Genomic DNA, 15,018 nt, shown 5'->3' with positions numbered 1-15,018 from the left:
AGAACGCAAAAAAAGGCAGCAATTATTATATATTCATATATATAAAATACTAAAATGAATATGTATACTATACGACAGAAAGGCGTATATAATTCATATAATAACGTCATAAAAATATCATTATTTTTATGTTATTATATGTAAAAAAAAATTGAATTACACTTCAGCAATCACGTAATCTTCATGTTTTTCCAGCATGCATGTTAAACCTGATTAGCTGATCTTATAAGTAGCACAATCACTTCAAGTATGTTATCGTACTTCATATGCTATACTCTAATTATGCTACCACTGACTAACAGCATGCAGTCTCTTTTATTTAAATGAATCTTAATTACATTCTAATCACATTTACATTTGCAGTGAAGTGAAGCCAGGGTGTACAGCATATACAGCATGCAGCGTTATACAGACAGCCTCAGATAGTTTCAGCTGGCTGCCTTGCAGTGTTATATATTTTTTTTTTGTTAGTGTCTGTTTTTCCTCAGAACCGTGCCTTCAGGTTCCAGCCATTATTATCTGCTGCTACAGGAGCATCCAAAGCATCAGAACATGTCTGTTTGACTCTTTTATCATCTTGGAGAGGCTGTATATTTATTTTTAATTTGACAGCAACTCTGCTATTTTTAGAGATGTTACTTCAAACAATATAGCCCGCTGCATTATTCAGCCTTTTCAAAAGGACAAAAAAAAGAAAAAGCAAAAAAAGAACAGGAAACAGAAAAGAAAAGAGTTGACTTGGTCCTGTCTGTATCTTAAAGTCTGCATAAACCAAGGAGAACCAAAGCTGGCTAAATTTAGCCGCCCCTCTCTCAGGGCCTGTCTCTCAGATCACATCACTGCTCTAATTACTGGCACACTGTGTGGGAAAATAAGAACTTCAATAATTACCACTCCTCTTTCTATCAGTTGGATCCGATGTCTAGTTTTGTGAGAATCCAGCCAGCAACACTGATGATGTATCACTTTATGTTATTTTTTTTTCTTTTCCACAAATACCCCCCCCCCCCCCCTTTTTTTTTTTTTTTTTTCTTAAAGCTGTGATAAATGATGCATTTCACAGTGATATTTGTGCCACTTTGACAAACTGTTCCCTTCTGGTGCAACCCATTAGCAAGATATTAATATTAGTCAGATTTCTTGTTTGTTCTTGTTTGATTGCAAACATGACACATTAGTTAAGTTTCATTATTTACCATCCAGCTGTGCTTGTTGCTGTTCTTCAGATCCAGGACATCATTGTGGAAACGGGCCAGGCGGACCAGAAGGAGACACGCTCAGCCAAGGATGCTCTTCTTCTTTGGTGTCAGATGAAAACTGCAGGGTAAGAGCTACATGTGACTCCTGGCATCATCAAACTATTGCAACTATCCTTTGGGAATAACTCAATGTGCTTCTGACTTTTTATTAGTTTAAAATCTTACAATTCCCCATATCTTTTTTTTTATTTCACAACTGACACATAAAGTGTCCTTAAGAGTCTTTAAAGCTGAAAAAATAAGCCACAATTTTCTTGTTTAATTTTTTTACGGTTAAAAAGTGTTTGACATAAGTAAGCACAATTACAAATGCTTTCAATTTTTAATATAATGTTCATTGTAATGTCCCATCTGCACAGTGAAAATGTAAAGTAATCTTCTTTTTATAGCAGTGGAAAAAATAATTACAGCCAAAATTTAAATAAATGACCAAATATGAAGGTCTCTATTTGCTCCTTGAATATTTAAAATAAACCAAGTAGTACCTAAAGTAGATAAATGTGCTGCTGTGTAGAGTTCCTTTTTTTTTTTTTTTTTTTTTTTTTTAAATTAAGCCATAAATAATATTTCTCATAGGAGTAGTTTGATGTTTTTGGATATACTCATTAAATGTTTGTTTTATGAGTAGACTGGTAACTCTAATCATGTCTATACCAACTAGTAGATGCGGAAAAAGGAAACCCAACATGGCAGAAGTTAACAAAATCCCCCCTGCCTAGTTAACAGAGATGGTGTAAAAGACACTGTAGACAGATTTTGCTACCTTTGTTCTCAGATAGCTCTTTTCTTCTTCCGCGACTTACAAACTAAGCAAATCAGTGCCTGTCTTCATTTTTGGTGTGGAGGCACGAGTGGGAGCAGTCTCTTTAAAACAAATGCATCTCCCAAAAGATGTTCATTTGAAGTATGGTTATTAGCATCCAGCTAATATTAGCATATAGCTGTTATTCTCGCTATGTCTGTCAAGATCCTTAAAAAAAAGTGTGATCTTTTGAGTAAATAGATGCTGCCGTTCTGAGAAAGCACACCATTTCCTTCAAGGCTTTTAAACTGCAGAACTAAAAGCTTGAGAAGTGGGACGAAACCCAAATGCTGATTTTAAACAGCAGCCTCCTCCTGTTCAGTCCGTGACGTCTCCTCGCTGTTTTACAGATATCCCAGCATCAACATCACAAACTTCACCACCAGCTGGAAAGATGGCATGGCCTTCAATGCTCTCATACACAAACATCGGTAAGGGGAGATGAATAACAAAGCCACTCTCTCCAGCTTTAAAGTGTAAACACACATGAAATCCGTCTGCTCAGTCTCTCACTCTCTGCAATATACTCTCTTACCTTCTATATTTCTCTCCCAGCCCTGATCTGGTTGACTATAACAGTTTAAAGAGATCCAATCCGACCCACAATCTCCAGAACGCCTTCAACGTTGCAGAGCAGAAGCTTGGTGTGACCAAATTGTTAGACCCAGAAGGCGAGTGACTGTGAACATTGTGCTTCCTGGAAAGAAGACGAGTGATAGTCTCTGGTTTGGCTGGGAATGACTTATTTGACTTGTTTTCCATTTTCTTTTATAGATGTTTTCACAGAGAACCCAGATGAGAAGTCCATCATCACTTACGTCGTGGCATTTTACCACTACTTCTCCAAGATGAAACAACTCGCTGTTGAGGGCAAGAGAATAGGAAAGGTGAGTTGGAAGGGTGGTGTGCATTTTTTATGCGAGTTTGCCCGGTTCACTTACTTTATCTTATTTATTCTCCAGGTTCTGGATCAAGCCATCGAGACGGAGAAGATGATCGAAAAGTACGAGACGCTGTCGTCAGACCTGTTGATGTGGATCGAGCAGACCATTGTCGTGCTGAACAACCGGAAACTTGCAAACTCTCTCAGCGGCGTTCAGCAGCAGCTTCAGGCCTTCAACACCTACCGCACTGTAGAGAAGCCACCCAAGTGAGTCAGTGACAGCCTCAACGCATTACAGTCACAATGGAAACTGGATCAGGAGCTCAAGACACACTCACACAGACACACACTTGCACTCTTTTTTCATGTCTTAGTGAGGACATCTAATGTACATAATGGTTTCCCTAGCTGTAACCCTGACACTAAAACCACATTTTGAGTCTCTGATGTCCAGTAGTACTTTTTGTGCAGTTACTTAATTTCTTGTTTTCTCTCAGGTTCCAGGAGAAAGGTAACCTCGAAGTGCTGCTGTTCACCATCCAGAGTCGAATGAGAGCCAACAACCAGAGAGTTTACACACCTAAAGAGGGAGCCCTGGTTGCAGATATCAATAGGGTGAGATGCCTGGATGCCATTTGGAGACAAACCAGAATCAGAATGCAGAAGATCAACTGTAATAGGAAGATTATCTTTGTGGTTTGGGGTTGCTTGGGTGGACAGAGTTTATTAATTTAGCTAAGTTCATGCTCGAGGCAACAATTAAAACACAAATGAAATTAATTACCCCTGCAATTAAAAAAGAACTTTGAGATGGAAAGGAAAGCACAGCTTGGTTTGAACTAAGTTGAAGATTTCTTAGGTGTATCAGTAGATATCTACCCTGTAGTGTCATTACACATAATACTTAAAGCGTACCAGCTCCAGGAGGGGTGCTCTGAACTTGAACTTTACTTTTAAACTCTTTGAAAATGAGGAAAGCTTTCTCATTTTCAGATCTTAAAGTATGAAATTGCTGTAGTTGTTATGATGACCGACTAACGCAGATTGCAAATCCTCATGATGATTCCCATCATCTATGTGCAGGCTTGGGAGCGTCTGGAAAGGGCGGAGCATGAGCGGGAGCGTGTCTTGAGAGACGAGCTGATCAGACAGGAGAAGCTGGAACAGATGGCGAGAAGATTTGACAGGAAGGCTGCCATGAGGGAGACCTGGCTCGCGGAGAACCAAAGACTAGTGGCTCAGGTAAACCGACGGCAGCTGAACTAAAGCTGTTATGAAAAGTTTTGTGGGGTGACATGGTGGATTTTTATTCTGAAGTTTCAGTCTAAATCCAAAAGTCTTTAGTTAGTTTTAGTTAAAAAATTGTCCATAATTTGGCACCCTCCATTCTCTCCTCCTCAGGATAACTTTGGCTATGACCTGCCAGCGGTGGAAGCGGCTAAAAAGAAGCATGATGCTATTGAGACGGACATCGCTGCATACGAGGAGCGTGTTCAGGCCTTGGTGGACATCTCAAAGGAGTTGGATTCGGAGCGTTATCATGATGCCAAACGGATTGATGTGAGAAAAGACAACGTCCTGCGTCTTTGGGACTATTTGCAGGACCTACTGAAGGCTCGAAGGGGGCGTTTGGATAAGAATCTGACCTTGCAGAGGATCTTCCAGGAGATGCTCTACATTATCAGCTGGATGGATGAGATGAAGGTAAGAGCAAAAGATTTTAAAAGGAAGAAAGTAAAAATTAAAAGTTTAAGTGAATTAAGTTGCTTCTTTTCCTCTGCAGGACCGACTGCTTTCTCCTGACTTTGGGAAACACTTGTTGGAAGTGGAAGACCTGTTACAGAAACATGCTTTGTTGGAGAATGACATTGCTCTGCAGGCAGAGAGGGTACAGAATGCCAGTGCTGCTGCTCTGAAATTTGCCAATGGAGATAGTAAGTCCAAAACTATTTAAAAAGTAACATGAGAAAGTGTGCAGAAGGTATTTTTATGAAGTAATCATTTCAAATAATACCCAACCACTAATTTTCTCCTTCTTCTTCACCTTGATGATGCTTCTTCATCTTTACCTTCTTCTTCTTACTCTTCATCTCTGCATCTTCTTCTTCTTCTTATCCTCCTCAGATATACTTGACAATAAGATGGATTGGACACAGTATAATAAATATCAGTGGCATGCAATATGTGTTAGTACTTACAAGCTGAAATAGATGCACCTAGACATAGATGACACTTATGTTGTCATTCGCTCTCTCCTTAGGCTATAAGCCATGTGATCCCCAGGTGATCAGGGACAGGGTGCAGCACCTGGACTTGTGCTACCAGGAACTTTGTGCTCTAGCTGCCCAGCGAAGAGCTCGCCTGGAGCAGTCTCGCCGCTTCTGGAACTTCCTGTGGGAGGTAACAGAGCTGGAGAGCTGGATCAGGGAGAAGGAGCAAATTTTCTCCTCCCTGGATTATGGCAAAGACCTGACGAGCGTGCTGATTCTCCAAAGCAAACACAGCGCTTTTGAAGATGAGCTCGGAGCCCGCCGTGCCCATCTTGAGCAGGTCCTAGCTGAGGGAGATAAAATGATTGAGGCCAAACACTTTGGCTCCCCGAAGATTCAAGAATGCAAAGATGACTTAAAGCAGCAGTGGCAGCAGCTGGAAGAGCTGGCTGCATTTAGGAAACAGAACCTTCAGGACACGCAGACATTCTTCCAGTTTCAGGGAGATGCTGATGAACTCAAGGCTTGGCTGCTGGACGCTAAGAGGCAGATGAGCAGCGATGACGTCGGCCACGACGAGTACACCACTCAGCGGCTGCTGAAAAAGCACAGCAACTTGAAAAACGAAGCCATCAAGAATGGAGCCACTATTGATGCTCTGTCCAAACAGGCCAACGCACTACCAGAGGAGCTGCAAAACACCCCAGATATCCAGAGACGACTGAAAGACATCAAGGACCTTTACATGGAGCTCATGTCCCTGGCTGACCTGAGGCAGAAGAAGCTCGATGACACTATGGCTCTGTACACCATCTTCAGTGAGACAGATGCCTGTGAACTCTGGATGGGCCAGAAGGAGACGTGGTTGGTGGATTTAGAGGTGCCTGAGAAGCTGGAGGATTTGGAAGTAGTACAGAACAGGTGCACAGACAAATTATATTTTAAGCATTTAATCACTCCTGAATTAGATTTGCATGTCTGATTAAAACTGTGTATTTTTTGCAAATAGCATTACATCTACTAATCATGTATTTTTATCCAGTAGATTGTGCAGATGCTGTTTTAACCAACCTTTTCTTGTTTTTAGATTGAGTATTTTAGCTCAAGAAATGGGAAATTTCCAGTCACGAGTAGATGATGTCAACAGAGCGGCAAAACAGCTCGAGGACAGCAGACACCCTCGCACCAAAGAAGTCAAGGAATGTCAGACGCGACTGAATAAGAGGTGCCGTTAATGAAGTTCACAGTTATACCTGAGACAAATAACAAAAAAGATGCATATCTGAGATCAGATGAGGTCGGGCGTGCTCAGGGTGGTATGGCCGTAAGCTAAAAGATGCATATCTGAAGCATTTAATACTGTATAAGGTTTTGAAATTACTTTAATGCAAAGATGACATTCAACAAAATTTCCGAAAAGAAGTCTTTAATTTAGTACTTGAACACAGAGGCAATGTTAAATTCTTCACACTTCCAGTTATTTTTTTAGTTTATAACAAGCTCTGCACACCACTGCAAAAATGGGCATGCAGAAATTTGTCTACAGACAAATGAGCTTTCCTTATTTTAAGAAATCACACATCCATAACTAAACATTATCAAAGATACTTTAATAACAACAGTAACCCACGGATTATTAACCTCTGTTATATAAAATATTGTTTCCTAGATGGGAGGCTTTCAAGGCAATGGTAGAGGAGAAGAAAAAGAAAGTAGATTCTGCTCTTAGTCTGCACAACTATGGCCTGGAGTGTGACGAGACAGAGGCCTGGATCAGAGACAAGACACGGGTGATTGAGTCCACGCAGGACTTGGGCAATGACCTGGCAGCTGTTATGACCATCCAGCGGAAACTTTTCGGTATAGAGAGAGATTTAGCCGCCATCGACGACAAGCTCAATTTCTTGCGGAAAGAAGCTGACCAGTTGGCCCAGGACCACCCGGAGAATGCAGCAGACATTTTGGCCCGCAGAGGAAAGCTGGACGCTGCTTGGGACATGCTCAAAAACACCCTGAAAGACAGAGAGGACTCTTTGGGTGAGGTCAGCAAGTTGCAGACCTTCCTTCAAGACATGGATGACTTCCAGTCCTGGCTTTTCAAGACCCAGAAAGCTGTTGCATCAGAGGAGATGCCCGCCACGCTGCCAGAGGCTGAGGAGCAGCTGAGCCTTCACGATGCTGTGCGTGAAGACATAAACAACCACGAAGAGGACTTTCACCGTGTGAGGGACACTGGCGCTCAGGTTACCCAGGGTCAGGAGGACGATCCTCAGTACCAACAGCTCGACCAGAGGCTAAAGGGCATGGACCGTGGTTGGTATGAACTCCAGAAAATGTGGGACAGCCGCAAGAACTTTTTGGACCAGGCTTTGGGCTTCCAGCAGTTTTTGAGAGATGGCAAAGCAGTAGAGGCGATCCTCAACAACCAGGTAATGCATAAATAATATGGCTTGTCTTAATGTTGTGTTTAAGTGGAACAGTCATCAGTTACCACATGGGATGAGTTGCTAATGAAGGGTTAGTGATCCTACAAGTATTTAAAAGTTTGTGATATGAAAGAATGGGACACGGTCAGTTCAAACTCCCAGTGCTGACACATGGCCTTTCTTAAGGTCGTGCATTTTTCTGGTTATTTTTTCCCAATACAATTATTTTGGATTTATTGCAGGAGTACACTCTAGCCCACATAGACAAACCTGACACGTTGGCCGGGGCAGAGAAGGCTTTGAAGAAGCATGAAGACTTTGTGAGCACCATGGAGGCCAACGAGGACAAGATTGATGGAGCGCTGCAGGCTGGACAGCGACTGGTGGACAACAATAACCTGTACTCTGGGAAAGTTCAGGAGAAAATGGGCTCGATCCAGGAAAGGTCAGTCAGCATGGTTTTTGGTCAGCATTCATTCAAGTGAAGTGTTGACAGAAGGGCAGTGCATTGGAGAAATACGGTTTTGATATAATAGTATTTGAGCTTCGCGTGATTTCAGCAATTCTAGAAGGGATCAAGGAGTTGATGATGATTTAAAAATCCTAATCTGTAGAGTAATTAGTGACTATGAATGTTAAATGAATGTAGTTCAGTCTGAAAAGTCCTACAAGTACAGAAAAGCAATGGATACTTAAGCAAAACTCTAATGTGAAATTCAGGATTTTAGCAGGATTATAATGTGAAGGATTTTCCTATTTTCAAAATATAACCACAGGTACTGATCTAATCTGTTCAGATCAGCAATTAAAAGACATCAACAAGACGGTGTATAGAGGGCATGGGAGCGACTCCCATTAACTCCCATAATTCAGCTTGGTAGATGGGCACCTGCAGTAATGGATATTGATCGTTAAGTCAGAGGTATTCTTCACAGTGTAGCAGAGAAGCCGTTTTTTTCGGTGGAGGAGGAGCTCATGTAGATACGTGAGTTACATCTTGTTTGAAGTGTGTCACAGAGGGATTTCTTAGAGGAAAAAAATACTGTATGTTTAATGCATTTTCTTGTTTTTTTTGTGTGTTTTTTTTACTTCAGGCATGACAAGAATAAACGAAGAGCTGAGGAGGTGTCTGAGAAGCTCAGAGATAACCGTGACCTGCAGCACTTCCTGCAAAACACACAAGATGTAAGTTCACTGTCAGTTTACAGTTTATTTGGCCATTGGGAAACATCAATTAGCACATTAATTATTAGCTTAATTATTCCTTCACTTGCACTTGACATCACAGTGTTTTCCTCTTTTTATCTCGTGATTATTTGAGTTAATTTGCCAAGCACATCCTGCTGTGCTTATTCTAACGCTGTGCTTTTGCCTGTCCTAATGTTTAGAATTGAGGTCCCATTTTACTAATTGGTAAATGCTGTGTTTTGTAAAGATAATGAAGTAAATCCTGCTTGTGTAAAGTTGCTTCTGCATAAATGTCAATGGTTAATGTTTAGATGACTTTCCAGAGTATAGTGGGCATTTTTGCAAGGATCTTAGATGTTCTTACTCTTGCTTCAGTTGACAGTATGGATCAATGAAAAGATGCTGACAGCGCAAGACACATCGTACGATGAGGCCAGGAACCTGCACACCAAGTGGCAGAAACATCAAGCCTTCATGGCCGAGCTGGCCTCCAACAAGGACTGGCTCAACAAAGTAGATCAGGTCAGTAAAAGTTAAACGCTACCCATTACTGAACTATTATGATTTCTGCTTAAGAGCTGCTCAATCTCTTTATAATTGCATTTTACAACAACTAATTAAGGCTCCCTTTTGTCAATGAATGTCATGGCTATTCCAATAAATAAGTAATGTAAGTGGTAAGATGCTTATCACAGAATAGAAATTAGGTTTTATTTATTTAGCATCACATATTACTTATATTACATGTACAGTTTTAGAGGATGAGGATGACTGACTGCTGCTCAAATCACAATGGACTGAACCCCCACAGCTCCCCCTGTGGGTGGTGGGCCCACAGGAGGGTAAACCCAGGTATATAATTTGGACTAAACTTGGCTAGGCGCCATGGGTTAAGGGACAGTCACCAGACGCTCACTACTACCCTGAGCATGTGTCCAGAATGACACCCCAGTAACCCTGACCTCTCTGAATGGCTCTTCATCTGCCACCTAAACCAGGAAAAATTTGCCATTGGAGATACTACCATGGTCAGATCGGCCCCAACAACATAGCTCCTAGGGCCTACAACCCCCCTCCACCACGATAAGGTGGTGATTCACACAGAGGAAATGAATCAAAATGCCTCCTAAGTGAGGTGTTTTTGGCATGTCCTACTGAGTGTAGCCAGGACATGCTGAAGATATTATCCGGTGGATGGATGGATTTTGCATATGGTATATAGGGTCGGTTCACTGTAAATAGCAACAAAAATCACTTTGTGATTGCAAAATTTAAAGATTCAGAAATGTTATCTGTCACAAGCTAATTGAATATGTTCAGTGAAGCGCAGGGTGATGTGCTATTAGGAGCTAGTGTGCAACAAATAATTTTAATTGGAATAAAAAGGATGTAAGTTAAAGCAAAGGAAAAGAAGTATGAAGGATAAAAGGACACTCAGAGTGTGCAGATTTCACTCTCTTTGAATGTCAACATATAAAAATCTGAAATGTACACAGGTACTAATATACTCATGTACTAAGTGTTCCACTTGCTTTAGATAATTTATAGAAAAGCAATACCTGGACCTTTTCTATAAGGAACCAAATTAACAAATGAATTCATATTTGAGGCATTTTACAGTAGGTATTGACATTCCCTTTGAGGTACTTTTTACATGTATCTTATTTAGAAAAAAGTCATACAGTGTTTTTCCTTCACAGAAACATTCGTCTTTGTTTTTCGCAAGTACAGGAAGGTCAGGAGCTGATGGAGTTCAAACCAGAGTTTGAACCAATTGTGACGGAGGAGCTGGCCAAACTTCATGAACTGTGGGACAAATTGGAGTCCACCACCCAGGAGAAGGCACGGCTGCTATTCGATGCCAACCGCTCTGAGCTTTTCGACCAGAGCCTGGCTGACATGAAGAAGTGGCTGGGTGAGCTACAACAGCAGTTACAGAGTGGAGAGGAGGATGTTAAAGACCTGACTAAAGCCAACATCCTGCTCAAAAACCATCAGGTTTGTCTCTTAATGCACCATGCTCTGCACACTTCAGATTTGTATGCTGCCTTTTCTTTGCAGTTCCTCTTCATACGAGCACCCCACTAAACAGAATTAAATCACTGGGAATGAAGGCTTTATAGCTTTAGGATTTATTTTGTGTGATCATCTTTGTGTTTACTATTTGCATCTAAACACAACAAACTCCAAAATGCTTTGCATTTGTCTGAAAGAAAAACTGGAACACAAGCTATACTAATACTAAATTGTAAACATAAGCGCGATCTGTACTATGAATTTATATTAGAAAATTTACATGAATTAAAAACTGTGTCTGAGCTCAGTTTCATACATAAATGGCATGACTAACTTTTACCGTCTGCTACATCCTGATTAGTAGCTTGAAAGGTTATTCATCTTCATGTTTTTTTCCTATGCCAGATGATGGAGAACCAGGTCCGTGACCGAGCTCGGGAGCTGGAGGAACTCCAGGAGGCTGTCAGGAAGCACGGCGGAGGCAGGGAGGACCAGCCGGAACTGGAGGCTGAGCAGCAGGCCCTGCAGAGAGACTTCCAGCAGCTCCTCACCCCACTGGCCCAGCGCAAGGGCAAGCTTGAAGCCGCCAAAGCTGTCCATCAGTTCTACAGAGACTTGGCTGATGAGCTCGTAAGCATGGATCCATTTTCACAGAAAAGTGTTCAAAGTCACTACTTTGACAAAAAGCCGTTAAGTGCTAGAGTTACATTTGTGTTCGCTTTTGAATACCACAAAGCTGAGACCTTATCATAACGTAAACTTTAAGGTTTATTTCTTCGCTAAAATTTGCAAACCTAAAGTATGAACTAGCAAAACTACTAGCTCTCACTGTGAAACTTCCTCTTAAGGTGAATTTGGGTAAAAACAGTTTAATCCCTCATGGGTTGCACTGCCTTAATCCACTCTAGTCAGTTGAAGAGAGCTTAAAAAAGGATTTTGACTGTTTAAGACATTTGGTCAAGGGTTAAACATTTAATACAAGTCACTTGGTCATGGATGTTTTTTAAACAAATACATCATAGATTTATAAATCTCTTCACCAATTTCAGCTGTGTTCTGTCCTCTTATCATAACCTACTTTTCCTTTATTTTTTTCTCTCTCCCAGCTCTGGATTGAGGAGAGGATGCCCCTGGCAATGTCACAAGAACATGGCCACAATCTTCAAACTGTGCAAATGCTGTTGAAGAAGAACCAGGTAGAGATTTATAGCTGCATAATAACTTGTGGTTAGCTAAAAAATTGTAACACTGATTCATTTCATTGATTAATTTACTTTCTTAATTAGTCTGTAAATCACAGCTTCCATAACATGTCAGAAAATAGGGAGAATGCCCCAAAGCAAGATGGTAAAATTAGTCATGTTATACTACCAGTGGTCAAAGATAAAAGAAAAGCAACAAGTACTCTCAGCAACTTGAAAAATTATCTACTGGGGAGCCTAGTGCCACGTTATGACCGTATATTAATTGTTGGTGACTTCAACATTCATGTTTGCTGTGAGGACAGTTCGCTAGCTAAGGATTTCCTCGCTCTTATTAGCACCCTCAATTTCACCCAGTGGGTAAGTGAACCAACTCACACTAAAGGTCATGTACTTGATTTGGTACTATCTTATGGTCTGGATATTTGCATCACGGACATAGAGGACTCTGGGATTTCAGATCACTTTCCGGTTTTGTTTAATACTGTAGCGAGCGCTGTGGACTTGAACAGTGATGGTCCTGTGCGGCAATCGCGCACGATTAACTCCCAGTCTATCGCCCACTTCATTGATGCTTTCCTTGACTCTCCCCTCTCTGATGCTAACTGTAATGGGGTTTTATCAGCGGATGAGCTTGCTAACCTCTTTCATACTACATGCGCTGACATCCTTAACTCTGTGGCACCTCTGAGAATTAAACGTGCCAAATCCTCACAACCCTGGCTAAATGATACTACTCGCGCCCTTAGGCGTGAATGTCGTCGTGCTGAAAGAAAATGGAGGAAAGACAAACTCCACGTCTCTCTGGACATCCTCCATAATTGTCAATCTAAGTATCAAAAGTCTGTTAAAGCTGCCAAATCTGCCTTTTTGTCTAGCATTATTATGACTAATAGCCACAACCCCCGAGCACTTTTTAATACTTTTAATTCTGTGATAAACCCTCGCACTACCACTTATAGGGATGCTTCCCCTGCTCTTTGTGATAAATTCTTAAAGTATTTCTCTGATAAAATCTCAGCTCTAAGGGCTTCTCATCCATCTCATCCATCATCAGTTTTAGACCCAGTTCCAGCCTCTGAATGCTTGACTGTCTTTCAACAGTTTGAGCCAGTGTCTTATTCTGCTTTAAAAGATATAATTGATCATCTCAAAATCTCTGGTTCCCCGCATGATATTCTTCCTTCTCGTTTCTTTAAGGAAGCTTTACATGTTATTGGTCCTTGTATCTTATCTCTGCTGAATGCATCATTGTCATCAGGTTGTGTACCGTCTGTCTTTAAGCATGCTGTAGTGCAACCTATTATGAAAAAGAAAAATCTTGACCTAATTGGTCTCACCAACTACAGGCCGATCTCTAAACTCCCTTTTATTTCCAAAATATTGGAAAAGGTAGTTCTAAAACAACTACAGGCCTTTTTAGATGCAAATGGTATTAATGAAAAGTTTCAGTCTGGTTTTAAACCTCGCCACAGCACAGAGACAGCCTTACTTAGAGTTTTTAATGATCTTCTTTTAACTGTTGATTCTGGATATTCTGTGGTCTTAGTTTTACTTGACTTGTCTGCTGCTTTTGACACGGTTAACCACAACATTCTTCTATCAAGACTGGAACATGTTGTTGGTCTCAAAGGTACGGTTTTATCTTGGTTTAAATCCTATCTCTCAGAGAGGTCGTTCTCTGTTGCTATGGGGCAACACTCCTCGGCTTCTGTCCCTATTTATTGTGGTGTGCCTCAAGGGTCCGTGCTCGGTCCTGCTCTTTTCTCTTTGTACATGTTGCCCTTGGGATTAATTTTTAGTAAATACAACATCTCCTTTCACTGTTATGCCGATGATATCCAGATTTATTTACCTTTGAAATCCGATGTGACTGCTTCTTTGCAACCTCTGTTCAACTGTTTGCATGAAGTTAAAATGTGGTTATCACATAATTTTCTTACATTGAACGAGAATAAGACCGAAATCATAGTCTTTGGTAGTCACACTCCGCTAGACCAGTTAGCTGATGCCCTAGGCCCTCTCGCTAGCCATCTTTCGTCCACTGTAAGAAACCTCGGAGTGTTCCTGGATGGCTCTTTTAAACTCGAGAAACAGGTGTCCACTGTGGTAAAAAACAGCTTTTACCAGTTGCGTCAGATTTCCAAAGCAAAGCCGTTCCTTCCTTTAAAGGACCTTGAAAAGCTTATTCACGCATTTATTACATCCAGATTGGACTACTGTAACTCCCTCTATTCGGGCCTCCAACACTCCTCTCTTTGCCGGCTCCAGTTAATTCAAAATGCAGCTGCGCGTCTTTTAACAGGTACGAGAATTCATGAACACATAACTCCAATTTTAGCCAAATTACATTGGCTCCCTGTTAAATATCGTATAAATTTTAAAATTCTTTTGTTCACTTTTAATATTTTGAATAATTTAGCGCCCAGTTATCTTTCTGATTTACTCCATTCATACAATCCCAACAGGGCACTTAGATCGTCCAACCATAGGCTCCTAGCACAACCTAGGGCTCGAATGAAGTCGAGAGGCGACCGGGCCTTTGCATCCGTGGCACCCAGACTCTGGAATAACCTCCCCGTTCATATTCGCACTGCCGAGTCTATCCAGTCTTTTAAATTACGTCTTAAAACTTATTTTTTTACTTTGGCTTTTGATTCTGTCTAGTTGGCTGTTTTAGCTTGTTGCATTGTTACCTATTGTTTGTTGTCCTCTTTTATTGTTTGTTTTAACTGTCTCATGTTTTTATTGACTGTGAAGCACTATGGTCAACACTGTTGTTTTAATATGTGCTATATAAATAAATTTTGATTTGATTTGATTTGATCTCAATAGTTGCAATCATTTCCATAGTTCTCGCCATAATTAAGTAAGTAACTAATTGTTTCAGCTCCATCTGCTTTGTTTTTACAGTATACTTGGTGCATAATATGTAATAAATTAATTTTCAGCTGAATATTTCTGAATATATGTTTGTCGGCTGCACAATACATCAAGTCTTTGTTTCTGTATATCAAAAAGCCCTGTTGAGG

At 40.9% G+C, this 15,018-nt stretch overlaps 1 protein-coding gene across 2 annotated transcripts in view; it reads left to right on the top strand.

Moving 5' to 3' along the window:
- Window positions 1-15,018, top strand: part of sptb (spectrin, beta, erythrocytic) — a 47,842-nt gene that overhangs the window by 19,454 nt on the left and 13,370 nt on the right. For both annotated transcript variants that reach the window (XM_084914530.1, XM_084914529.1), the window contains 18 exons: window positions 1,227-1,324; window positions 2,412-2,492; window positions 2,617-2,732; window positions 2,836-2,948; window positions 3,024-3,211; window positions 3,442-3,559; window positions 4,028-4,186; window positions 4,346-4,648; window positions 4,728-4,878; window positions 5,205-6,075; window positions 6,242-6,379; window positions 6,824-7,583; window positions 7,823-8,025; window positions 8,675-8,765; window positions 9,144-9,290; window positions 10,500-10,766; window positions 11,190-11,414; window positions 11,891-11,980. In XM_084914530.1, coding sequence (XP_084770656.1) covers window positions 1,227-1,324; window positions 2,412-2,492; window positions 2,617-2,732; window positions 2,836-2,948; window positions 3,024-3,211; window positions 3,442-3,559; window positions 4,028-4,186; window positions 4,346-4,648; window positions 4,728-4,878; window positions 5,205-6,075; window positions 6,242-6,379; window positions 6,824-7,583; window positions 7,823-8,025; window positions 8,675-8,765; window positions 9,144-9,290; window positions 10,500-10,766; window positions 11,190-11,414; window positions 11,891-11,980 — 4,119 coding nt within the window. The remainder of the gene's footprint in view (window positions 1-1,226; window positions 1,325-2,411; window positions 2,493-2,616; window positions 2,733-2,835; window positions 2,949-3,023; window positions 3,212-3,441; window positions 3,560-4,027; window positions 4,187-4,345; window positions 4,649-4,727; window positions 4,879-5,204; window positions 6,076-6,241; window positions 6,380-6,823; window positions 7,584-7,822; window positions 8,026-8,674; window positions 8,766-9,143; window positions 9,291-10,499; window positions 10,767-11,189; window positions 11,415-11,890; window positions 11,981-15,018) is intronic.

Source organism: Perissodus microlepis, chromosome 19 (assembly GCF_051167445.1).
Source record: "Perissodus microlepis isolate ML-2025 ecotype Zambia chromosome 19, ASM5116744v1, whole genome shotgun sequence".
Lineage (NCBI taxonomy): Eukaryota > Metazoa > Chordata > Actinopteri > Cichliformes > Cichlidae > Perissodus > Perissodus microlepis.
This window is presented reverse-complemented; position numbering and strand designations above follow the sequence as displayed.